This window comes from Erpetoichthys calabaricus, chromosome 1, assembly GCF_900747795.2.
Source record: "Erpetoichthys calabaricus chromosome 1, fErpCal1.3, whole genome shotgun sequence".
Lineage (NCBI taxonomy): Eukaryota > Metazoa > Chordata > Cladistia > Polypteriformes > Polypteridae > Erpetoichthys > Erpetoichthys calabaricus.
In genome coordinates, this window is record NC_041394.2 from 342,490,445 (window position 1) to 342,517,957 (window position 27,513).

The following is a 27,513-nucleotide window of genomic DNA, read 5'->3' on the forward strand; positions in this document are numbered from 1 at the left end:
CAGAACGAGAAAACACCTGATCAGTTGGATCACCCTGCCTAGCTGTTGAGCAACCTGGTGCTCAAATCAGCAGCGTGGAAGTGGAAAATACTCTGAAACCAATGAAAATGAATAAATCTAGTTATCTGACAGACAGTTTTTCTGGAATGATATGGAATAATCATGGAGAGGTGTTTGCATGGCTGAGCTTTTCTTTGTTATCAAGAAGGGGGATCATGTGAGCTGAGGCACATATGGAGTGATCAAGCTCTTAGAACAGGGGTCCTTAATCACAGTCCTGGAGGGCCGCAGTGGCTGCAGGTTTTTGTTCTAACCCGGTTACTGAATTAGAAAGCAATTCTTGCCAACAATTTAATTTCATGGCTTGTTGGTGCTTTAACTCTGCTGTGTCAGGTAATTCTCATATCCTCGATTGTCTTCCCCTTTCTAAGGATATCATCCAAATGATTTAAAGGCTAAAATGGAGGAGTAATTCTCAGTCCTTCACTTTTTTCTCTTCACTTTCCTTCCAAGTATTTAATTCAATCAAACAGTTTACGATAAAAACACACAGGTGGAAATGGAAACAAGCTCAATGAAGAAATGCTTGTCTCTTTTGTCATCTACATGTTATTGCTAATTAGGAGCAATTGTAAAACCAAGAATACAGCTGTTTAAGACTAAAATAAGCAATAAGGGTTCAAAATCTTAATGAGCTAAAGTGAAGCAGAAGTGTTACTTGAGCAATAAGTGCTTCTCATTAAGCAACTGGGTTGGATTGTCAATGCAATTTTTATAGTGCAGCAGGCTCCGGAAAATTATTCAGAGAAATGGAAACTGTATTATCTTGCTTTTGTAGAATACGTAAAAGCATTTGACTGTATTCCAATAGAAGTTATGAGAAGGACAATACAGTATATGGGAGTGGAGCCTCATAATAGTGCTCACGTCCATGTATAATGGTACTGAGACAACTGACAACTCCGTGTATGGACACAGTGAGAGCCTTCACATGAAAGAGAGGGAAAATCAAGGTTCAGCCCATAGTAATGGATAGATAGATAGATAGATAGATAAACAGTAACTAGAGAAATAAGACCAGGACTACCAATGGATCTCCTACATGAAGATGATTAGGTTATAATTGCTGATAGTGAGGAAGAATTAAGAGAAAAAGTTCCTCAAATGGAAAAACAGATTAGGCACAATGGAATTAACAACTATCCTAGATAAAAGTTAAGGTGATCATACTGTGAACTACAGATGAATCTGGAAGGTGGCTATGCAGTGTATGTGGTAGAGGTGTAGGTCCAAACTCTATCAAGTGCATGGAATGTGAGAAACTGGTGCAGCAGTATAAATAAGAAGCTGACAAAGATCAGCTATAGATGGTATAGGGATATGATGCGAAAGTATGATGATGATGACTGGGTGAAGTCCTGGTCTAATTGTGGTAAGGGGACTACTTGACCAAAGAAATATCACATTGATGAGGTGAAAAGATGCTGATATGTGACACAGAAGAAGAATTTGGCATAAAGCAGCCAACCTGGTTATCTTGAAAATGAGTCATAAAACTATACTGACCTCACATCATTTCTTTTGCATTTCATGGTACTGGCTGTTTTATCCATCCTTCCAATAGCAGCATGGAGTACTAATTTTGGACTGAAACTTCCATTTTCCTGTAACAGCTTCACCTGGTTACCCAGCTTCAATTTTTCTATAATTTGGGATTGTAATATCCCATGTGACCAGCACATTCTTGATTTTTGTCATTCGATCTGCAATGTGGTCCTAGTGTCTTGGTCTCACACTTATCTGTGTTTTGATATCTTGAATCACCATGTTCATAGATTACTATGTTGTTCATTAGGTGCTCGTGTCTCGATCTTTGCTCAACACTGTTAAACCATCTATGGGTTTGCTATTAATCTGTCTGAGGCTAGAGCAGGAGGTCAATGTATACTCCGTATATTTGTTGCCACTTAGTTTTCATTTTCTATTGATATTTTGTTTTCTCTCTGATACGGACGCGTGTGTGACTGAGGATTGCTTGTTTTTGAGAATTGTTCAGTACAGTCTAAGTATGATTTCTTTGTGGTGTGAATTTTTGTGTACTTCTGAAGATGCCCAACTCATGATGATTGATTTGCCTTATTCATAACAGCAATATGGCTTCTTTCTAATGTGAATTTTTTGTATGTCTACGTAGATTGCCCTGTTGTGAAAATTGTTTCCCACATTCAGAACAGCAATATGGCTTCTCTCCTGTGTGACTTCTCATGTGGCTGTTAAGTCGGCTTCTGTGAGAGAACTGTTTGCCACATTCACAACAGCTATATTGCTTCTCTGAAGTATGAATTCTTTTGTGGTTCTTAAGATTGCTCATTTGTGAGAATCGCTTTCCGCATTCACAACAGCAATATGGCTTTTCTCCCGTGTGATTTCTCATATGAAAGTTAAGACTGCTCTTGTCCGAGAATCTTTTGCCACATTCGGAGCAGCAATACGGCTTCTCCCCAGTATGAATTCGTGTGTGGGTCTGAAGAGCACCGATTTGTGAAAATTGTTTTCCACATTCAGAACAGCAATATGGTTTCTCTCCCGTGTGAACTCTTTTGTGGTTTTCCAGATGGCTGCTTTGCGCAAATTGTGTTCCACATTCAGCACAGCAATATGGCTTCCTTCCAATGTGGCAGTTCATGTGACTGTGAAGATTGCTCTTGACACGAAATCTTCCACCACATTCAGGACAGCAATATGGCTTTTCTCCAGTGTGAATTCTGGTGTGCATCTGAAGATGGCTGTTTTTTAAAAATCGCTTACCACATTCAGAGCAACAATATAGTTTCTCTCCAGTGTGAGTTTTCATGTGGGTGTTAAGGCTACTCTTGTAACAGAACTGTTTGCCACATTCTGAACAGCAATATAGCTTCTCTCCAGTATGAACTCTTTGGTGGGTCTCAAGATATTCCTTTTTTGAAAACTGTTTTTCACATTCAGAACAGTTATATGTCTGTAGCCTTGCCAGGTTCAACTGATTTCCTTCATATTTGGATTTCCTTTTAAAACATTTCCTTTGCTCTTGGCATACAGACAAAGCTCCTGAATTTGAATTTTGCTCCTGTTCTTGAGTTTTAGTTCTGTCTATTTTTGTATGTTTCACAGCAGGCTTAGAAATACACTGCAAAGGGGCTGGTGACAACGTTTGTGGCTCAGATGATTTCTTCATATTTTCATTATGCAGTGTCTGCCTTCTGTCATGAATTGTAGACTGAACAGATAAAGATGGAGAAAACCAGAGACTCTCCTGTGTATCTGCAGAAAGGTACAAAAAAGGACAAATGTAAGTTAACAGAGGACAAGTTCAGCCATTTAATGATCAGCTTATTCTTGTTTTAGAAAATCCAACCAACAACAACCCTCTAACCTCAGTACTTGAATTCTGTTCCTAAAACATTGCCTTTATTCCCCTTTATGCTTTGGTATTTTTAGTTTCCTGAGTGGCAAAGAAAAAGAAATTGGGAAACAGTAATATTTTTAAGACGGGTGTTTAAGAAAGTCGACATTAAGAGGTTGAATGGTACATATCGAGTAAAAGTTGAAATCAAGAAGTAGAAGACAAAACATTGGGAAAAGGTAACAACCAGGGACAGAATGCTAAAAAATTGAGAACATTGTATTGACAAGTGTAAGTAAAAGAGAGTGACAGAGACCTGACAAGTGCAGCCATTTAATGTGGATCAGCTTATTCTAGTTATGATAGACCCAACTAACAACAAACCTCTAACCTCTGTGCCATTTATTCCTAACAATGTTACTTTTTCTCTTCTTTATGCTTTGGTATGTTTAATTTTCTGAATGCCAAAGAAAAAAAACAAGTTGGAAAACAGTAACTTTCTCAAGTAGTTGATATAATGGAGTAGAAAGCTAAACAATGAGAAAAATTAACATGAAATGGTAGAAGTTAAAACATCAAGAAAAGACCACTTTAAGGAATAGAAAGTTAAATATTGAGAAAGATTGACATGAAGGAGTAGAGGTTGAAACATCAAGAAAAGTCAAAATCAAGAGCTAGAAGGCTAAACATTAAGGGGTGGAAGTCTGAACATTAATAAAAGTCTACATAAAAGGTTGGAAGTTGCAACGTCAAGAAAAGTCGATTTATCAAGGGTTAGAAAGCTAAACACTATGAAAAGACAGCATCAAGGGGTAGAAGACTAAACACGTAATAATTACCGCAATTGCTAATCTTACCACCCTCTAAGAAATGCAGAGGATGATCAATAGAGGGAGGACATGTCACATGGTTTCTGGGGGTTAGGGGGGGTTTTGGGTGTCCAGTGTAATGGCTGCAATTAATAATCTCATTGCCTTGAGATTACGTGACTAGGAAGGGTAGGAAATGGTGAATTACACCAATAACTCCATGAAAGCCTTTCAGCACAATTTCAATTTTCCAAAATATCGCAAGATTGCCACATTCTGACTCGCGGCCTGACAGAACTGGTGGTTCTGCAAATGTCTTCCAAAAACGTTGAGTTCAAATGTAGTCCCCTTTGTTTTGTCTCTCTTCCATTCTGTTGAGATTTGACAAGCAAGCACCAACATTCAACCATGAATCTCTTTTGTCCCAAACTCCAGTTTTTCTTCTATGCCTCTGCCCTGCATACATTGTACTTCCATTTGAATGCTGACTGTTAGCTCTCACACTCAAAATCACCAAGATATGGACAGTCGTTTAGCTGGGCATGTCTAAATATGTTTTTTAGCAAATCAGATTGACGTTAAAGTTCACCAATCACAATTATACAACACACGTAACATTAGAGGAGTCTACCACTTAGTATCTCACTGACTTTACTAGGTACATAGGGTTGTGCTGTCAGAAAGAATACTAAAGAAAGTATATACAAAACTATGCAACAGATTACCTAAAAATACATGAAAAACATCCATAATACCATCAGCGAATTAAAAACAATGGCTAAATGAAAACTTGCAGCTGCTGGCCACCTCCAGGAATTGTGTTTGCCACCCCTGCTGTACAGGACTTTAATGATGAAAGATATAGAAAAGGAAAAGGAGAGAGAACAATGTCGCAGCTAGGATAATCATCATAGGACAATGTTAAGATGTGACAGTGTCAGGAAACTTCAAAGAAAAGGGCAGCCATTGGAACCTAAGGCGACTGACCAAACTAAAAAAAACCCTGTCCGATATCCTTTGAGATGTCAGGGGGGTAGAACCTCCAATTGTGTACAAAGCCAAACCACATGAGACAAACAATGCCCATCCAATGGGATGACAGAAACTTTTGGTCTTAATTCCAAAAGATGTGACTGGTGTAAAATTAAAGGTCCATAACCCAAACATCACAAGACCTATGGATGGCAGTGGCAGCATCACAACATCAGGTGGGGACAGAGCCTCTGGAGACAACAGATCAAATGCATCAACATGCAACTTCCGCTTTTCCTCCATTACGAAGCACAATTTAAACAGAAATTTTATCTTGCAACATCACCAACTCCACCAAGAAATGGCTCATGCAAAAAAGGGAGAGATTATACAGTGAAAGGGAGTCTGAACAAGGACATCAAATCTTTAAAGATGACACTTTGTACAGGAGATCCCTGAGCACTTTTGAGTTTGAACTCTTCTAGAAACAACATTGAGAGCACACTGAAATATCCAGAAGTACTAAACTGATAGAAAAGGGGAGAGGTGCTGGTAAAACCAAAATCAAAAGGGGCTTCAGCTCCAGAAAGAGCAAACTTAACTAACTCAAATGTTGAAATGGATTAATTATATATTATTTTCTCTAGTACTAGGGTGTAGTAGCGCATTAGCCATTATGAATGTAGTGAGAAGGCAAGCAAAATGACACCTTTTACTGGCTAACTAAAAGGATTACAATATGGAAGCTTTCGAGGCCACTCTTTCATATTGTAATCTTTTTAGTTACCCAATAAAAGGTTTCATTTTGCTTGCCATCTCACTATATTATTTGTATGAACTTTTTAACACTTGAATATCATCTACAACATCTTACTGCAACTAATTAAAAACTCTTACACAATATTTATATTCACATTTTACCTCCACAAACACAGACTATTCAATAAGCGTGTGTGGACTTCTTGGTCTCCCCCGTTAGTTTACACTCACCTTCTCCACATTCATTTGTAGATGGTGGCTGACCTCCTGGTGTTCTCCGTGATTTTTCCTCACTGGTCATTGTATCTAAATAAACATCAGACTTTACACTGATAAAATACTCCTGAACAGAACAGTTTCTACTCTGAGGGAAGACCAATCCTTGTACACCTCGATCTTTAGAGCCAGGCTGACCGATGGACCCTGAATGAAGGTCTTCATTCTTCACTCTGTTCATAATTTTATGTTTCTGCATATCACCGATGATAGGTTTCTCATCCGTTTCTTCCTTAATGTGCACTGTCCCCTGTTCACAATTCTCATTTTTAATGGAAAAGCTCCCCTGAGCAGGGTGGACACAACCCCATTCACAGTCCACCTCCTCCTTAATATTTCTAGTCTTTATCTCCATTGCATGCAGGTCTCCTCCGCCTCATCTATAGACTGGAACAGTTACAGGAAATGACATCTTCTCTCTCTGTGTGGAAAGAAAAGGATTTAGTTGCACTAGAGATGATTCAGAAACCCCTTGAAGCTTTGTCAGTTTCTTGTTATTGTTCTCCTCATTTAAGTCAGACATTTTAATGATAGCAGACTAGAGTAGGGGATGGAACAATACAGGTACAGAGATTTGAATTTCTCAAGATGGGGACTTTAAAACTATACCTCCTTTGAACCAAAGACAGTATCTTCACAAAGCCCTTCACTTTTTAGATATCTTATGTTGCAGCCTTATGACAAAAATAAACTCCCTCCTAAAGCAACACTCAATACTCCAGAATGACAAAAGATTAAAAAAAAAAAAAAAACGCACACACATCTGAAATATCCCATTGGCACAAATGTTCACACCCATTGACTTAGTACTGCATTGAAACCCCTTTAGTAGCAATTCCAGCCTGGAGTTTTCTTGGATTTGATGTAACCTCTCAAGATGTGTCAGATTGGAGACCATTGATGAACAGGTCGCCTCGGAGATGTTCAAGTCCATGCTGGTCCACTCGGGCATTCCCACAGTTGTCCCTAAGCCACTCCTGTATTGTCATTGCTTTGTCAACCTTTTGGCCAGTTGGAGGTCCACAGGTTTTCATTAAAGATGCCTCTTGGTTTGCTCTGTTCAGCTTTTCCTCAACCCCAGTTAGTCTTCCAGTCCCAGCTGTTGGGGGGGAAAAAACAACCCCACCGTATGGTGTTGCCACCACCCTGCTTCACCATTGCAATCTTATTGCTTTTGGGATGAGTGTTGTCTGGTTACTTCCAGTAGCAAAACAGTTCAGTCTTGGTCTCATTATACCAAAGAACCTTGTTTCTCAGAGTTAGAGAGTCCTTTAGGCGTAACCTCCAAGCAAACTTAAATGTGTTGTCTGACCACTCTGCCATAAAGCCCAGATCGATGCAGTGGTGTTTGCCCTTCTGGAAGGATTTCCCATCTTCACAGTCTTGTGGGATCAACCAGAGTGAATATTGGGCATCTGATCACCTCTCCTATTAAACTGCCCAATTGCTCAGTTTGGCCGGGCAACCAGCTCTAGGAAGAGTCTTGGTTTTTCCAAACTTATTCCATGTAAGAGTAATGGAGGCCATTGTGCTCTTGGGAACTTTCAATACCGCAGCATTCCCCAGATCTGTACCTTACCATAATCCTGTCTCTAAACTCTGCAGATAATTCCTTTGACACCATGGCTTGGTTTTTGCTCACCTGTGGGACCCTCTATAGACAGGTGTGTGTCTTTCCAAATCAGATCCAATCAGCTGAATTAACCACTGGTGGACACCAAACAAGGAGTAGAAACATCTCAATGGTGATCAATAGAATGGGATACTCTTGAGCCAAGCAAAGGATCTGAATATTTCTGTCTATGTAATGTTTTAGCTTTTCTCTTTGTAATAAATTTGCAAAAATTCCTAAAATCCTGTTTTTGCTTTGTCATTCTGGGTTACTGAGTGCAGCTTGATGAAGGAAACCGTGAACTTACAAGATAACAGCACAAGGCTGCAACATAACAAATATGAAAAAAAACATTAAAGGGTCTAAAGACTTTCTGAAGGCCAGGTACATTACCATAGTTTTGCCTTCATATTATTCCCGACTCCTTATCCACAATGGTAATCTAAGACACAAGTACAGCTGTGGTCCACTCCTTCAACATGGAATGATTTCCCAATTTGCCTGAAACAAATCTTAACGGAATGCTCCCATTAAAAATTAGCTGTTTTTTTTTAATCAGTTACTGTCTGTGTTGTATATACTGATGGTTCAGGAAAAAATGTTAATGTCGTGTTTTTATGGAAAACAGAGATAACAAAATTCCTAATACAATGAACTTTAGTGGAAATTCAAGGTGAACCTACAGCAAAGAATATCAAAATATCAATAAAAACAAAAAAGTTGTGTTACATAATCCACTTGTCAGGTGTCTAGTTGTGTACTCCCAATGTGTATTTTGACTAAAACCTTCTTGCAACAAATTTGCTTGTGCAAGTTGCCTACTGCTGGCAGCACCTCCTTTGAACCCAGGGGGTACTCGATAGTTGATAATTATGACTGGGGCTGGACCAGGGTGAACGAGCATGAGACTTACTCGTCAAAAGAATATCCGATAGCTCCAAACACAGACAATATAAACTGCATTCAAAAAGTGCAATTAAAAGGTCTTTAAATAAATAAATAAACCATAAAATTGTGCCATCAAGCAAATGTCCCAGGATGTTTACAATTCCTAATCCAATAAATATGTTAACGTTTCTTTAGACTTCCTTTTTCTCTGTCCTCATCACAACCAAAGGCATCTCACAGACACAGCCCGCCGTATCCCCCTCAATCCGCCACCTCAGCCGGTACCCACAGAACTGGAGCTCCTTTCATACTTTAAATCGTGGCCCTCTGTGTACGTATCGTGAATGTTAAAAATACACCCGTGTGTTCTAATTTACTTCTTTTTGCCATTTCTGTTTTAGGAGTAGCAAGATCAGAGAAAGGGGTTGAGACCCCATACAGTTTAATGCTGGCAACCTTCTGAACAACAACCATCTTCATAACGGGCATTGAAGTGTAGCTGTTGCCCCTTTAACCTCACTGCCATTAACCCCAGCTTGGAGTTCTATGTTACCGCAGCTAAACCCGAGTCAGATTCAGGGTGACGTGCAATGATAGAATTTTTTTGTTTTTGTTTCCAGTCAAGCCCATCTCAGATGAATACTACTGAAAGAGAAAAGTGGAAAACAAATGTATTGTTAAAACAATACTCTATTTTTCCATTTTTCAAACCTACTTATGAAGAGTCGGGGTCCTGGGGAAACTGGAGCCAATACCAGAGAACAGAGGGCCCAAGGTGGAAACAACTCTGTACATGGTGCCAGTTTATCACAGGGTAAACATACAGAGATGAAAACACACAAATCACGGCTAATTTCATATCGTAGATACATCAAACCTGCATGTCTTTCAACTGTGGCAGGAAAGCAGAGCAGCTGGAGGAAACTCAGGCAGGAACAATTGCTGTCATTCAGAACCAAAATTGATTCCTGAGGTCTGTTACTACCAATGAAAATGTTCAATGTAAGACAAAGAAACAGAAGCAAAATTCATACTTGGCGTGTGGCATAAGGATATGACAATGTTTGGAAGGACACCATGAAAGGTCACTTATCCTAGTCACATGAGTCATGGTGCCAGTTAAGGAATGAAGCAGTTCAATAATGAATTATCCATCCATGTTATTGACCTTGTCTTAGAACTTGAATTTGCAACACAAGGCAGTTGTCAAAACACAAAAATTGTTAACCTACATTCAACATCATAGTGAATTAGTGTTTCGTTATTATTATTACTATTATAACTTACATAATTTCTCTTGTGAAATCCCTAAACTCCATCAGAAGAACGCAATGGTAGAGTGAATACAAAACGATGATCATGGATATGCTAAGCCATGGAGTTTATCCAAGTCAGACCGTGGCTATGTTTACAACAAACTTTGCTAGAGTTGTAGAGGTTTAGAACTCTGGCTTTGTGTTACAAATGTGCTCAGACTAAAACCTGAATTCAGAAAGAGCTGTATTTAAAAAGTGATTTTTGCAGCAGGTAGTTGTAAAAATCCTTTCATTGTTAACCATAACCCTAACCTACTACAACGGGTCACCATGGATGGGACCAGAGACACGCCAGTCCAACATATTACTAAACAAAGAGTTTGAGAAAATGAATGTGGCCAGATGTGTGTACTGACTGAGAAGAACAGGTGACAGAGGAACAACTTGGTGATTACATTTTCAAACTCAAAGTAAATACTGATATCCTTAAGTCATTTCTTTCTTTTTTTGTACAAAATTTAAATAAATTGAGAATAGCTCCATATTGGGGACAAACAAAGTTCTAACTATATACCTACCTTTATTGTTAACACGAAACTGAAATCAGGGCAATGCCACCCTGTTTAAAGAGTCACTAGAGTGTAACTACAGCCTGCAAAATCTTTGGGGTCAGTCACGTAATATCCACAAAATCATGAAACGATCACATCGGTCACAAAATTTCCTCAAAGGTCAGTGTCAACGTGTTTATGACATTTCATTTACTTGACATTTATCATTACTTCACTCAGATAACCCTAATCTTAACCATAGTGTAACAACACATAGTCCATTAACTTCATAATAATACGTTTTATTTATGTAGCGTCTTTCCCATGCTCAAAGTGCTTACAGTGCATCCGGAAAGTATTCACAGCGCATCACTTTTTCCACATTTTGTTATGTTACAGCCTTATTCCAAAATGGATTAAATTCATTTTTTTCCCTCAGAATTCTACACACAACACCCCATAATGACAACATGAAAAAAGTTTACTTGAGTTTTTTGCAAATTTATTAAAAATAAAAAAATTGAGAAATCCCATGTACATAAGTATTCACAGCCTTTGCTCAATACTTTGTCGATGCACCTTTGGCAGCAATTACAGCCTCAAGTCTTGTTGAATATGATGCCACAAGCTTGACACACCTATCCTTGGCCAGTTTCGCCCATTCCTCTTTGCAGCACCTCTCAAGCTCCGTCCGGTTGGATGGGAAGCGTCGGTGCACAGCCATTTTAAGATCTCTCCAGATATGTTCACTCGGATTCAAGTCTTGGCTCTGGCTGGGCCACTCAAGGACATTCACAGAGTTGTCCTGAAGCCACTCCTTTGATATCTTGGCTGTGTGCTTAGGGTCGTTGTCCTGCTGAAAGATGAACCGTCGCCCCAGTCTGAGGTCAAGAGCGCTCTGGAGCAGGTTTTCATCCAGGATGTCTCTGTACATTGCTGCAGTCATCTTTCCCTTTATCCTGACTAGTCTCCCAGTCCCTGCCGCTGAGAAACATCCCCACAGCATGATGCTGCCACCACCATGCTTCACTGTAGGGATGGTATTGGCCTGGTGATGAGCAGTGCCTGGTTTCCTCCAAATGTGACGCCTGGCATTCACACCAAAGAGTTCAATCTTTGTCTCATCAGACCAGAGAATTTTCTTTCTCATGGTCTGAGAGTCCTTCAGGTGCCTTTTGGCAAACTCCAGGTGGGCTGCCATGTGCCTTTTACTAAGGAGTGGCTTCCGTCTGGCCACTCTACCATACAGGCCTGATTGGTGGATTGCTGCAGAGATGGTTGTCCTTCTGGAAGGTTCTCCTCTCTCCACAGGGGACCTTTGGAGCTCTGACAGAGTGACCATCAGGTTCTTGGTCACCTCCCTGACTAAGGCCCTTCTCCCCCGATCGCTCAGTTTAGATGGCCGGCCAGCTCTTGGAAGAGTCCTGGTGGTTTCGAACTTCTTCCAGTTACGGATGATGGAGGCCACTGTGCTCATTGGGACCTTCAAAGCAGCAGAAATTTTTCTGTAACCTTCCCCAGATATGTGCCTCGAGACAATCCTGTCTCGGAGGTCCACAGACAATTCCTTTGACTTCATGCTTGGTTTGTGCTCTGACGTGAACTGTCAACTGTGGGACCTTATATATACAGGTGTGTGCCTTTCCAAATCATGTCCAGTCAACTGAATTTACCACAGGTGGACTCCAATTAAGCTGCAGAAACATCTCAAGGATGATCAGGGGAAACAGGATGCACCTGAGCTCAATTTCTAGCTTCACGGCAAAGGCTGTGAATACTTATGTACATGTGCTTTCTCAATTTTTTTATTTTTAATAAATTTGCAAAAATCTCAAGTAAACTTTTTTCACGTTGTCATTATAGGGTGTTGTGTGTAGAATTCTGAGGAAAAAAATGAATTTAATCCATTTTGGAATAAGGCTGTAACATAACAAAATGTGGAAAAAGTGATGCGCTGTGAATACTTTCTGGATGCACTGTATGTATTTAAACTTATCCACTCTTTTCAGTGGCTCTCCCTGCACGCTAACTTCTGAATCCTGAACCTCATATATTCTGTCTTCTTTTTATTTTTCTTCAAAACTCTGTCTTACAAAGCCCAATTCCATTCTTCCAACTTTCACTCCACTTCCCCTCTTCTGGTGCTACACACCACAATGTCATCAGCAGACCAGAGGACTGGTCTTTTATCCCATGCCTCAACACATCCATAAACTGATCAAAAAGGTAAGGATTTCAAGAAGACATCCTGTAACTGGGGCCTTGTCTGTAACCCCAACACTGCTTTTACCTCAAGTCCTACTCACACCTACAGTTGTGATAATGTTTAGCATTCTCTCATCCAACAATACTCATTTGCAGGCAATAAATTACTAACAAATTAAAATCTACGTGGGAAAACACACAGAAAAAACGCTGTCATTCATTTTGAAGATGAAAAGAGGTTTCATGAAGTCTTTTCCTTCTTCTTTGCCATTGTGAAGTTCACACCAGCAGTCAGAAAACTAACAGATGTGACTGTCCTTTAATTTTTGATGTTCTTCTGACCAAGGTAAATGTGGACAAGTTCATTAGACATGTAAGTCAGAATATCACCATACCCTTTATAAGTGATAAACGTAAGCTTACTTTTCACATCACACTCATCCAATGTTTAAGTCAGACAGAATCTTGTAAATTACTGCACATCTTTAGTTGTGTGGCCTACATTACATTGTTGTGTGAACGCCAAGGTTACTATTGACTAACCTGTTGTTTAAATCACTCTTAATGCCTCAGGCAACAATCCACAGCCTTGCAGGGGTCCACTCCTTGTCTCTTGCAACTGCAATGGAGTTGTACCTGTGGGGGCCACAATATGACTGGCGTTAATAATGAGGGAAAACAGTTACATTACAGTGTCCAAATGTATTGTACTTTAATTTATAATAATACATTTTATTTAAAAGTGCCTTTCAAGGTACCCAAGGCTACTGTACAACATCCATCCATCTATCCATTTTCCAACCCGCTGAATCCGAACACAGGGTCACGGGGGTCTGCTGGAGCCAATCCCAGCCAACACAGGGCACAAGGCAGGAACCAATCCCGGGCAGGGTGCCAACCCACCGCAGGACACACACAAACACACCCACACACCAAGCACACACTAGGGCCAATTTAGAATCACCAATCCACCTAACCTGCATGTCTTTGGACTGTGGGAGGAAACCCACGCAGACACGGGGAGAACATGCAAACTCCATGCAGGGCGGACCCGGGAAGCGAACCCAGGTCCCCAGCTCTCCCAACTGCGAGGCAGCAGCGCTACCCACTGCACCACCGTGCCGCCCACTACTGTACAACAATACACATAAAATCGAACAATCCAATATACAAACAAAGTTAAGAACAACAAAAGGCAATATGAAAAACATAGGTTTTAAGTTTAGATTTAAAAACAGAAAACGAGGTACATGCACAAAGCACCAAAGGCATGCACTCCATAGCTGTGTTGCCCTGAAACACTAAAAGCCCCGTCGGCCATAGTGCACAATCTGCATAATGGAACAGGTAATAGCAAGGAGTTGGAAGAATGAAGTGAACGTGATATGAACAGATTAAAGATGACATGTAAGGTAGGGCTAGATCAGTGTTTTCCAACCTCGGTTCTGGGGGCACACTGTGGCTGCAGTTTTTTGTTCCAACCAGCTTCTGTTTTTAATTGGACTCCTGAGCAATTAAGCAAACTCTTATTTCCCAAGTTATGTGTTTTTGGGAACAATATAGAAATTAGAAAACTAAGTTTGGGTATATATTTATATATAACCTCTCGGGGATCGAACCTCGGACGTCAGAGACGAAGCCTCTTTACGTTGCGCCACGGTGTGTGGTTCGTTTATTTGACAGCATGTAGATCGAGGTGATTACATTCATGGCATTCGTAGTCTGAATCACAATCTGATTGTATGCAGTGAGTGCGTACGCCTGATGAGCCCAGAATTAGGGCGAAACACGTGTCGCGTACTCTTTGCATTATTTGACAGTAAAACTATTTTCAACCATTCTATGATCTGCTTCTCGCAACTGAAAGAGGGCACCGTGGCGGATGTTAGCCGACTTGCTTACCAACCACAAGCGTTACCTGGTAGGTAACCACCCATACAATCAGATTGTGACACAGACTACGAATGCCATGAATGTAATTACCCCGATCTACATGCTGTCAAATAAAAAACCACACGCCATGGCGCAACGTAAGAGGCTTCGTCTCTGATGCTGCCGTCCGAGGTTCGATCCCTGAGAGGGGGTGCAGTGAGTGTGTACGCCTGATGAGCCCAGAATTAGGGCGAAACACGTGTCGCGTACTCTTTGCATTATTTGACAGTAAACTATTCAACATATATATACAGTAATCCCTCCTGAAGTAGAAACCATATGTTAATATGGTTATTTTTATATTGTCATGCTTGGGTCACAGATTTGCGCAGAAACACAGGAGGTTGTAGAGAGACAGGAACGTTATTCAAACACTGCAAACAAACATTTGTCTCTTTTTCAAAAGTTTAAACTGTGCTCCATGACAAGACAGAGATGACAGTTCCGTCTCACAATTAAAAGAATGCAAACATATCTTCCTCTACAAAGGAGTGCACGTCAGGAGCAGAGTCTGTCAGAAAGAGAGAAAGGCAAACAATCAAAAACCGATAAAAGATCAAACAGCACCTAAGTATGTGAAGCACCATGCGGGAAGCATATCGCTTGACAAAGCAGCCGCAAGTAAGCCCAGCAAGGAATGGAGCAATGTGAAGGTAATCTTTCAGCATTTTTTAAGGAGCGGCCGTATCCTCTAGGGGTGCGAACAGCCCCCATGCTCACAATATATTTGAGGAGTTTTATTTAATACTTAATACATGTTCTGATTGGGTAGCTTCTCAGCCATCTGCCAATAGCGTCCCTTGTATGAAATCAACTGGGCAAACCAACTGAGGAAGCATGTACCAGAAATTAAAAGACCCATTGTCCACTGAAACCCGCGAACCAGCGAAAAATCCGCGATATATATTTAAATATTCCCTGCCTTGTGCCCTGTGTTGGCTGGGATTGGCTCCAGCAGACCCCCGTGACCCTGTTTGGATTCAGCGGGTTGGAAAATGGATGGATGGATATTTAAATATGCTTACATATAAAATCCGCGATGGAGTGAAGCCGCGAAAGTCGAAGCGCAATATAGCAAGGGATTACTGTATATTACATATATATATATATATATATATATATATATATATATATATATATATATATCTGTATATATATTAAACTGTACCACGCAGTTATATGGGAATAATGTATGTTTCCTTTTTAACAATATTTTCATCTTGATTTTCATTCTACTTTTCTAGGTGTTCTAATTGTTTAATCCATTATTTACTAATTAGTGGCTCTGATGCTAAAGTAGTTACAGCCTTTGATTATTCAGTGTTGTTTGCCAGAGAAAAGGCAAAATATACTGAAACTAGCAAAATACCCGCGCTTCTCAGCGGAGAAGTAGTGTGTTACAGAAGTTATGAAAAAGGAAACATTTTAAAAATAATGTAACATGATTGTCAATGTTATTTGGGCCTCCTACGTATATTGGAAGTCACAGAAATAGTGAGGAGGGGTTTCCCTTATCTATATATACAGTTTAGGGGGTACACCCATTATGCAATAGGACATGAAACTTACCTAACTTTTGTAAGTACGCTGCAAGGAATGAGCACGCGAAATGTCAGCTTCCCACCTATATGGAAAAAGGGAGAATTAGTGATGAGTCAGTGAGGGCTTTGCCTTTTATGTGTATAGATCAACAAAAGAGAGTTAAGCATTTAAATTTATAGCAAAAGCAGAAATATTTCTAAATGTCGTATAAATGTAAAAATCACGCTGCTGTGCTTTTCTGAATGTAGAATAAAAGAAAAATAATACCAGCTAATTAAATTAAATCAGTGTTCTCAGGTGTTGTCACTGGTTAGAACAAAAACCTGCAGCCACAGTGTGCCCCCAGGACCGAAGTTGGGAAACACTGGGCTAGACCATGAAGAGCTTTAAAAACTAAAAGGAGAAGTTTATATTGAAAATGGAAGGGAACAGAAAGTCAAATTTTTTTTAGCAGTGTAGGAGTAATATGCTCCCATGGCTTTAAGTGGGTTACCACTCTAGCTGCTGAATTCTGTACATATTGTAATTTATCTAAACTCAAAGCCAGGTTACCAAACAGCAATGCGTTGCAATAGTAATTTATGACTGCAATTGTACTGTCTCAACAGTTAAAAATAACTTTTTGACAAGCAGATTTTCAGAAGCTTGAGGAATGAGGCCTAGGAACCCAACCACAGGGGATGCACAAACCAGTGTGTTTCTTCACACTGGTCCCAAGCCTGGATAAATAGGGAGGGTTACATCAGGAAGGGCATTTGGTGTACACTTTTGCCAGATCCATAAAAGGACAATAATCCAGATTTCCATGCCAGATCGATTGAGGCCCGGGTTAACAATGGCTGCCACTAGTACTATTTGCCAACAGGGTGTTGGGGGAAATTGAACTACTGTCAGGTTAAGAGGGAGTAGGCATGTTCGGAGGCAGGAGGAAGATTAGGAGAGAGGAAGTGAGGGTAGGAAATTTTAATGTTAGCAGTATGACTAGTAAAGGGAGAGAGCTAGTAGATATGATGGAGAGAAGGAAGGTTGATGTATAGTTCATGCAAGAGACCAGATAGAAGGGGAGTAAGGCCAGGTGGGTTCAAATAGTTCTATCATGGTGTGGATGGGAGAGATGGGGTAGGGGTTATCCTGAAGGAACAGGATGTCAAGAGTGTTTTGGAGGTGCAATGAGAGTCTGACAAAGTGATTTTGAAAAATGAAATTGGAGGTGTGATGATGAATGTTGTTAGTGCATATGCCCCACAAGCTTGATGTGTGATGGATGAGAAAGAAGATCTCTGGAGTGACTTGGATGAAGTGATGGACAGTATACCCAAGGACAGAAAGTGGTGATTGGAGTGGATTTCAATGGACATGTTGGTGAAGGGAACAGAGGAGATGAGGAGGGGATAGGTATGGTGTCAAGGAGAGGAATGAAGAAGGACTGATGGTAGTGGATTTTGCCAAAAGGATGGACATGGCTGTGGTGAATACATATTTTAAGAAGAGGGAGGAGCATATGGTGATATTTAAGAGTGGAGGAAGATGTATGCAGGTAGATTACATCCTATACAGGAGAGTCAGTCTGAAGGAGACTGGAGACTGCAAAGTGGTGGCAGGGGAAGTGTAGTTAAGCAGCATAGGATAGTGGTCTGTAGGATGACGTTGGAGATCAAGAAGAGGAAGACAGTGAGGGCAGAGTCAAGGATCAAATGGTGGAAGTTGAAAAAGAAAGACTGCAAGGTTGAGTTTAGGGAGGAGGTGAGACAGGCACTGGGTGGCAGTGAAGAGTTACCAGACAGCTGGGAAACTACAGCAGATGTAGCAAGGGTGACAGCAAGAAGGGTGCTTGGTGTGACATCTAGATAGAGGAAGGAGGAAAAGAAAACCTGGTGGTGGAATGGGAAAGTACAGGAGAGTATACAGAGGAAGAGGATGGCAAAGAAGAAGTGGGATAGTCAGAGAGATGCAGAAAGTAGACGAGTGCAAGGAGATAAGGCGCAAGGTGAAGAGAGAGGTGGCGAAGGCTAAAGAAAAGATGTATGATGAGTTGTATGAGAGGTTGGACACTAAGGAGGGAGAAAAGGACTGATGGGCTAGACAGAGGGACCAAGCTGGGAAAAATGTGCAGCAGTTTAGGATGATAAAGGATAAAGATGGAAACATACTCACAAGATGAAAAGAGTACTTTGATAGGTTGATGAATGAAGACAATGAGAGAGAGAGAGAGAGAGAGAAGGTTGGATGATGTGGAGATAGTGAATCAGGAAGTGCAATGAATTAGCAAGGAGGAAGTAAGGACAGCTATGAAGAGGATGAAGAATGGAAAGGCCATTGGTCCAGATGACATACCTGTGAAAGCATGGAGGTGTTTAGGAGACATGGCAGTGAGAGGTTGGACACTAAGGAAGGAGAAAAGGACTAATGGGCTAGACAGAGGGACAGAGCTGGGAAAGATGTGCAGCAGGTTAGGGTGATAAAGGATAAAGATGGAAATATACTCAAGTGAGGAGTGTGTGTTGAGCAGATGGAAAGAGTACTTTGAGAGGCTGATGAATGAGAGAGAGACAGAGAAGGCTGGATGATGTGGATAATGTAAACTGGTTCTGTTCCAATACAGCTGTTTCATTGTAGTCTGAGGTGTTGGAGTGATTTTGTAGTGTCACATACACAAATCACAGCTATGATGAAGTGGGGATGAGTTTAATTAGTTGGAGGGTGCAGATACAGTGGATGATCAACACCCAAATGACTCTGAAATGGTTTACCTTCTTCTACTATCATATTAAAGTTGATGCTTTATTTGAGGACAAGAGGAAGTTGGTGGCGGTTTTATACTAGAATAAAGAAATAGGCAATAGCTTTGTAAAGAATGGTAATAAACATGTACTTGAATATATGTGATAATTAAATAAAGTACACAAAAGCAGTCAATTAATTCAAGTAGTGCAGGGAATATGCTGGGGTTTTAATGGTAAATAAATTACCATATCATTTCATAAGGGTCCGGCTGCAGACCCTGAATGACATCACTGGGCCCTCTGGCTAAAGGAGCCACAGAGGGGCCTGCCACTGAAGGTCTGCAGCAGAACTGTAATGCATTATTTAGACACAATTGAGAAGGGTCTGGCTTTAGACCTTCAGCAGCAGGACCATCTTATGATTCCTTTGGCCACAAGCCTCTGAATGATGTCACTGGGTGATGTGGCTAAAGGAGCCACTGAAGGACTACACCAGGACATTACCGTACCATACGGACATGATCAACACAAGGAGATCATAAAACACAGTCAGTCCACTGACTTTATGTTAGGTGCAACAAAGTACACAGTTTCATAACCTTTGTCCACAGCCACAACATTAATACACAATAGTGTGGACATGCATCTTAAAAACAGTAAATGCATTATAAACCAAACCTTTACATCAGGGGTAGTTCTACTATGAAACTAATGAAGCTTAAGCTTCAGGGCCCCGAATCCCAGAGTGGCTGCAGAAGAGACTTTACTCCACATTGCTTAAATATTTTGGGTGTCTACTGTATGAACATTTTTTTTTAATAATATTAATAATGTAGTGTAATTCAATGCAGCAATTCTAATTAGAAGCTGAGATGTAGTGGTTACATTTTTTTTTTTTAAATTGTGATGATCTGTCATGGAATAACCCCAATGAAGAAGATAACAGGGGTTACCCAGACATCATTGCTGGTTGTGAAGGGACCCCTATAACATTTCGACCTTCAGGGCCCCAAAAATGTGGTTCCACAGCTGCTTCACATAAAAAAAAATGTGCATCAAAGCTTCATGACTTATGATAAATAAAGTAACATTAGTTAGGAGTTTCCTTGGTTCAAAGCCCATGATCTCAGATGAAGTAACGACACGTTAACAGTACCTTTCAAAAGGAGACAGCAGAAAGAAAGTCACTGGAGCTTATGCAGCATTTTATGAACTGACAACTCCGAAAGGAAAACGAAAAAAATGCTTTGGCAGATCGAGTAAAGCTCATCGCCCGCCCTGGCAAGCAGGACCGCTAACTGCGGCCCGCTCACATCTAACCCTGCAAACGAGGATTACGTTACATGGGCGGGACTTTAATCCTAATGCCGCCCTTGACCGTCCCCGCCCCATCACGTGTCCCGCTAAAAGTTCTACTTGATTTGGCACCGCGGACTGAACGGAGAAAGCGAAGATGGCTGCCACTGGAGGTCAAAGTGATTAGCGATACAGGAAGTGCAGTACATGGCGCGTTTGAGCGAATACTGTGCGCGTGTTCATTTACTTAAGCAATCACGGTAAAACCATGGTGGGGGCTTCTGCCTGTGTCCATATAATAAAATGTATTGCTTGTCCTTCTCCGCGATAGTCTTATTGTGAATGATGTGCACGTGAGCGTGCATGAAATAGTTAACGAAATACTACAAGACGGACACACCACAAAGCAAAGATTCGGGAGCGGCGAGACCGCCGTAGACATGGGCCTAAACAGCGGGGCGGGAGTCGTAGGCACGCGGGCCGGCGAATGAGGAGGAGTCGGTCGGCAGAAGACGAAAGAAAATGGACAGGGTGCTGGGTGATGAACTTGATAGCGCCGCTCGGTTTGGGTCGAATAGCCCAGCACCCCAAGCAAAGCAGTAAACTAAAAACTCCGAATTGCGTTCACTTACCGCTCGATGTCTTCTTCTTTCTTTTGGCTTTTTATGGCAGTTGGCAGACCCACTTATGGTGCTTTACTGCCACCACCTGGACTGGAGTGTGGTGCAGAATATGAGGGGAAAAAATAAATAAAAGTTTAGAACTCAAACTACTGTAAATCATCCCCATAAAGCCCTATAGATTTTAAATACTGGAAAAAAATACCCTGTGTCACGAGCTACGGTTATTTTCATAACTAACCAAATCTTTTGAAGTAAAACTATTAATCGCCATTTATTGAATTGCCACCTGAAGTTGTTTCCTTTCCTCTTTGTATGTTTCACAGTGAATTGTGACGTGTTCTACTGTTTCTTGCTGATCACAGTACCGACAAAATCCAGAGGCATGTTTTCCTATTCTATAGAGAGAATAATTAATTCTTAATCTCGTCAGAATTATTTCACTTCTTGTTTTTGCACCTTCTCCTACAAGTCTGTTATTGTTAGGTATTTTATACAAATGCCTCCCCTTACTCCCATTGTTCCATACATTTTGCCACAATGCAATAATTTTTGATTTTATTAATCCTTTAGCTTCGGCTTTACTAATTGAGATTTTTATATCATCCTCAAACCGCTTTACAGCCTCTTTAGCCAAGCCATCAACCCTTTCATTCTCTTCAAGGCCTTTATGTGCAGGAACCCATAAAGAAACCACATATATACCCATATTTTGTAGGCAAAATAAAATCTGAGTAACTTCTAATATGAAATGCAGTCTACAGTTAGCCTGCCCACTTTTAATATTTGTCAGTCCTGAATATGAATCTGAACATATAACAGCCCTGCTTTGCATTATTTCCTCAACCCACTGTATACCTAGAATGATTGCAACCAATTCCGCTGTCTATACAGATAAATGATTTGTAATTCTTTTAACTATTTAACCTGGAATTTTGTCATATAGGCAGCTACTCCAACCCTTCCATTAGTTGTTACTTTGAGGCATCTGTAAAAATGGTAATCATTCCATAAAATTTGTCATTAATATATTCAGTAACAATCTTCCATTCTTGTATACACAAGCAAACTATGATAGATAGCTCAATGAGAGAAGTCGCAAATTATAGACAAAAACTAATCTAAATCCATTAAGTAGTTCTCTCGTTTGCTAGTTAAGCAGAGGTAAGGTGGGGCGGAGTGGCGGCTCTGAGGCTAGGGATCGGCACTGGCAATCGGAAGGTTGCCGGTTCGAATCCCGTAAATGCCAATAGGGACTCTGCTCTGTTGGGCCCTTAACCTGCAATTGCTGAGAGCTTTGAGTAGTGAGAAAAGTGCTATATAAATGCAAAGAATTATTATTATTAAGGTACATGCCCAGAGGCGGACGCGTGAGTGAGGAGTACCTTTCACCTATTCCTAAATTACTCGATTTAACTAAAAGTCCTTCCTTCCATAACATATCATAGGCTTTTTCAATATCAAAAAATGCCACTACTACAAACTCTTTATTGACCTGTGCTTTTCTAATATCATCATCTAGACATAAAATAGAATTCAATGTCATTCTACCTCTCCTAAATCCATATTGATGACCAAATATTTCTCCTTTCTTTTCTAGCAAATACAGTAGTTTAGCTGTTACCATTTGTTCCAAAATTTTACACAAGTGAGCAATTAGTGATATTGGTCCATATCTAGATGGGTCTGAAGGGGATTTACCTGGTTTCAAAATTGGAATCACTACTGCATTTTGCCACAAAGTGTCAATGCATCCTTCCCACAAAATATAATTATATAATTTCAGTATTACTTCTATTGATGTTTCTGACATATTCTCAAACATGCAATAACATAAGTCATCTTTTCCAAGACCCCTCAATGTCTCTCTCTAATGCGCTTTTTCATTTGAACCGCTCTCAAAACAGTCAGAGTGCCTGTTGATGATGTCATGCTATCCCTCTCCATCTTCCCCACATTACTGTCCGGTGGTAATTCGAAAAGAAAAAAAAAAAGTCAGCCCGCACTTGATTTCCCCAAACAGAGTCAAGCTGACTGATGCAGACCCTTCTCCATTTTTTTTATTTTTGTGGTGACAGGCGAATGAGTGGTGTTGCGCATTAAAAAAAAAAAAACGTATAAGTCGGGTCTTGAAACCCGAAAAGTTGATCATAAAATTAGACCCCGACTTATACACCCATTCAAAAATGCAACACTTAATTTTTTTTTTTTTTTTTTTACATCTTCTTGCCTCCTCCAATCTCTCTTCAGTTTCTCAGACACATCGAAGTTTGTTGCAGCAGTGCAGTTACCAATTTCTTACGCTACTTCAACAACGTTTAATTTAAAACCAGCTTCATATTTTCTTCTGATCGAACGCTCCATCGTAGATAAGGGATGCTCTTATGATAAAGGTGTATGAGGGTGTGAGATACAAAAAACACAAAACAGTGCAAACATTGCTTCAGAATAGTTCGGGTATTACCGTGTGGTCACGTACGCACAATAGAGAGAGAGAGGTTAGGAGCGCATGCTGATACAGCGCATTGCCACACACACATATAAAAAAAGGCCGTGTGCTCTGTGGTTACTCTCCAGGTGGGCGTTAGCATATCATAATCTCTTGGACCAATAGCGTGAGTTTTCTGCATTCGACTTACATGACCAACATTATAAAATACCGGAAATTATATGGCAAAATAAAGTCCCGACTTATCCACGGGAGAACTTATCTGCGAATATACAGTCATCCCTCACCTATCGCGGGGGTTACGTTCCAGAGCCCCCCGCGATAGGTGAAAATCCGCGAAGTAGCGACCTATATTTATTTTATTATTTATACATATTTTAAGGCTTTATAAACCCTTCCCACACTCTTATAAACCTTTCTCACTCTCTTGTTAACCTTTCCCACGCTCTTATAAACACTTCCTATGCTCTTAAACACTTTCTACATTCTTAAACACCGCAGACCAACACTGCACGCAGCGATCAGACGTCGATGTGTCTGCACTCGCTTTGTGAAGGGGGGCAGCTGAACTCACGCTGAGCAGAAATGGACTTTGTGCTGCTTCTGCCAAAATGCCTGCTTGTCGCTCTGCGCGTTCAGAAGGAGGAGGAGGAGTGGGGGTGTGTGAGGGCTGAACGCACGTTCGCTCAAACCCCCCTCCCCGGAGGCGCAGTACGCTCCTGCCACTTCGCATTGTCAAGGGGGTGGGGAGCAGAATGAACGCTAAGGAGAAGTGGACTTTGTGCTGGCTTTGTGCCGCTTGTCGCTCTGCCTGTCAATAATTTAAAAGCCTGTACATCACCAATTTTCCTGTCTCACTGTCTTGTCTTGCGTGAAGTTAAAATGTTTTATAATAGTGAGATGTTACTCATATCCTTAGCCCGACATCCACATATCATATGTGTTAACAAAGTGTGTTTTATAAGTTTACATGTGTTTAAAGCATGTGGGATGGGTATTTTAAGGCTTAAACTATAAAAATGTTTATTTATATGGTCTTTCTATATCGCGGATTTTCTCCTGTTGCTGATGGGTCTGGAACATAACTTCCGCGATAGGCGGGCAATCACTTGTATTTAAAAACCCGCGAAGTCGTGAATCTGCGAAAAGTGAACCGCAAAGTAGCGAGGGATTACTGTATACGGTAGTTACATTCAGATTAAAGATGACTTATTCAGAAAAGCCCAATATATTGTAAATAACCAAAAGCGACCTTGAAACTTAAATTAATCTTATTTCTAAAAAATGATGTTTTATTAAACACTGGTGGCTGTAATGAATAGATTTCTGTCTCCTTTATATTCTTAACCCTGCTGTCATGCAAGTGCAAGTAGGAGGATGTTGTATGGACCAAGTGAAGGTATTTCCACGTCAGGCCAGATGGTGGCGGGTTGCATTAAACCTTCTCCTGTTGTCTCTGCAGACCAGCCACGGGAAAACCTGTCAGACTCAACATTGAAGACGTCACTTCTGGTTCTGGCGCCTACACTGACGTCAGAAGAAGGTCACTTCCGGTTCCCATATGTCACTACCGGTCTGATCACTTAAAACCGCCATCTTTCCAAGCCTTTATCAGTTCATGTCTGGACTCCAACTGAGACACATCTCTCTAAGAAACAAACCCATTTTCAGCCAGGGATAATACACGAGTGGCTGCCACAAACCATTTTAAGTGTGTTGAGTCTGATCCTTTCACACTGCAAAGTGTTCCGTGTGGATGGCAGCACCGTACATAATGACCGATGGTTTCCATTAAGGTACAGTGCACCCAGAAAGTATTCACAGCGCATCACTTTTTCCACATTTTGTTATGTTACAGCCTTACTCCAAAATGGATTAAATTCATTTTTTTCCTCAGAATTCTACACACAACACCCCATAATGACAACGTGAAAAAAGTTTACTTGAGGTTTTTGCAAATTTATTAAAAATAAAAAAACGGAGAAATCTCATGTACATAAGTATTCACAGCCTTTGCTCAATACTTTGTCGATGCACCTTTGGCAGCAATTCCAGCCTCAAGTCTTTTTGATTATGATGCCACAAGCTTGGCACACCTATCCTTGGCCAGTTTCGCCCATTCCTCTTTGCAGCACCTCTCAAGCTCCATCAGGTTGGATGGGAAGCGTCGGTGCACAGCCATTTTAAGATCTCTCCAGAGATGTTCAATCGGATTCAAGTCTGGGCTCTGGCTGGGCCACTCAAGGACATTCACAGAGTTGTCCTGAAGCCACTCCATTGATATCTTGGCTGTGTGCTTAGGGTCGTTGTCCTGCTGAAAGATGAACCGTCGCCCCAGTCTGAGGTCAAGAGCGCTCTGGAGCAGGTTTTCATCCAGGATGTCTCTGTACATTGCTGCAGTCATCTTTCCCTTTATCCTGACTAGTCTCCCAGTTCCTGCTGCTGAAAAACATCCCCACAGCATGATGCTGCCATCACCATGCTTCACTGTAGGGATAGTATTGGCCTGGTGATGAGCGGTGCCTGGTTTCCTCCAAACGTGACGCCTGGCATTCACACCAAATAGTTCAATCTTTGTCTCATCAGACCAAAGAATTTTCTTTCCCATGGTCTGAGAGTCCTTCAGGTGCCTTTTGGCAAACTCCAGGTGGGCTGCCATGTACCTTTTACTAAGGAGTGGCTTCTGTCTGGCCACTCTACCATACAGGCCTGATTGGTGGATTGCTGCAGAGATGGTTGTCCTTCTGGAAGGTATTCCTCTCTCCACAGAGGACCTCTGGAGCTCTGACAGAGTGACCATCGGTTTCTTGGTCACCTTCCTAAGGCCCTTCTCCCCCAATTGCTCAGTTTAGATGGCCGGCCAGCTCTAGGAAGAGTCCTGGTGATTTCGAACTTCTTCCACTTATGGATGATGGAGGCCACTGTGCTCATTGGCACCTTCAAAGCAGCAGAAATGTTTCTGTAACCTTCCCCAGATTTGTGCCTCGAGACAATCCTGTCTCGGAGGTCTACAGACAATTCCTTTGACTTCATGCTTGGTTTGTGCTCTGACATGAACTGTCAACTGTGGGACCTTATATAGACAGGTGTGTGCCTTTCCAAATCATGTCCAACCAACTGAATTTACCACAAGGTGGACTCCAATGAAGCTGCAGAAACATTTCAAGGATGATCAGGGGAAACAGGATGCACCTGAGCTCAATTTTGAGCTTCATGTAAAAAGGCTGTGAATACTTATGTACATGTGCTTTCTCGGTTTTTTTATTTTTAATAAATTTGCAAAAATCTTAAACTTTTTTCATGTTGTCATTATGGGGTGTTGTGTGTAGAATTCTGAGGAAAAAAATGAATTTAATCCATTTTGGAATAAGGCTGTAACATAACAAAATGTGGAAAAAGTGATGCGCTCTGAATATTTTCCGGATGCACTGTATACAGAATAACTAAGCGTAGACATTCAAACTTCCGGATGTAATTCTTTCCTTCTTCTCATCCCAAACTCATAAGACATGTCTGACAATATTACTATTAAAGTCCATAGTTTTATGTTGTTGACAAAGATACTTCACTTTTATGCCCATTACAAGTTTGTGTAGGCTGATTATTGTCTCCTGTACAGAGTACAACAACATTATTACCTGCATTTAGTGCAACAGAGCAAAGATGACTCCAGGATGCTGGCCATAATGCACTTCTCCAGTCATCTTCCTGACTTCCAAAGGTCATGTGTAAAGATTTAATAAAGTGTATCAAACCAACATTTAAAAAAATCTTCTGTCCATTGTCTGTGCTCTTTTGCCCCTTTTTAACCTTTTCTCTTCATTTATCAGTTTCAGATTTGGCCTTTAATTTAAAGCTCTGCCTTTTCTCTGTTGCAGATGACACTAGAATTTGGCATGCATTAAAAAAAAAAAAGTCAAGTGAGGTCCTGTAAGGTGTTTTTGCTTCCCACACTACACACTCTAATGACTTCTTCACACTACTCCTCTTATGCAGTTGCCCATCTGGGCCTTCCTCCTCTTTTTCTTCCCACCTCATCATTACGACAGACTGAGTGAGGACTCTGAGTGTCTGGGCTTGCAAGTGTCCTGATAAAAACCAAGATCCAGGCCTTTAATGTCCACTTGGGCATGGCCATCAGCAATATATTTGTTTGCAGAGAGAATGCTGACCATATCGAGAGGTTTGCTTTACTTGGCAGGATCATTCATGCCTCTGGTGACTCTTCCTCTGAAGTCAAT

At 40.9% G+C, this 27,513-nt stretch overlaps 1 protein-coding gene across 2 annotated transcripts; it reads right to left on the minus strand.

The window, feature by feature from the left end:
• Positions 1 to 1,044: 1,044 nt before the first annotated feature.
• On the minus strand, positions 1,045 to 21,177 carry LOC114645207 (zinc finger protein OZF-like). Of its 2 annotated transcripts, XM_028793096.2 has the most exons (4): positions 16,212 to 16,327; positions 13,254 to 13,346; positions 6,154 to 6,619; positions 1,045 to 3,300 (listed from the first exon to the last, which is right to left on the minus strand). In XM_028793096.2, exons 3-4 carry the CDS (start codon positions 6,551 to 6,553, stop codon positions 2,165 to 2,167), a joined length of 1,536 nt encoding a protein of 511 aa, XP_028648929.1. In that variant the 5' UTR covers positions 6,554 to 6,619; positions 13,254 to 13,346; positions 16,212 to 16,327; the 3' UTR covers positions 1,045 to 2,164. The 2 variants fall into 2 exon arrangements, with proteins under 2 accessions (XP_028648929.1, XP_051782095.1); XM_051926135.1 differs by lacking the exons at positions 13,254 to 13,346; positions 16,212 to 16,327 and adding an exon at positions 20,836 to 21,177 and having other exon boundaries at positions 1,046 to 3,300.
• Between the last annotated feature and the right edge of the window lie 6,336 nt (positions 21,178 to 27,513).

What these genes read in the sequence shown, in the direction of transcription:
- LOC114645207 (XM_028793096.2), bottom strand. Translation starts at nt 6,553, where the DNA reads ATGGAGATAAAGACTAGAAATATTAAGGAGGAGGTGGACTGTGAATGG. An exon ending in TACAAATGAATGTGGAGAAG is followed by an intron (nt 3,301 to 6,153) that starts GTGAGTGTAAAC and finishes ACCTTTCTGCAG; the next exon opens with ATACACAGGAGAGTCTCTGG.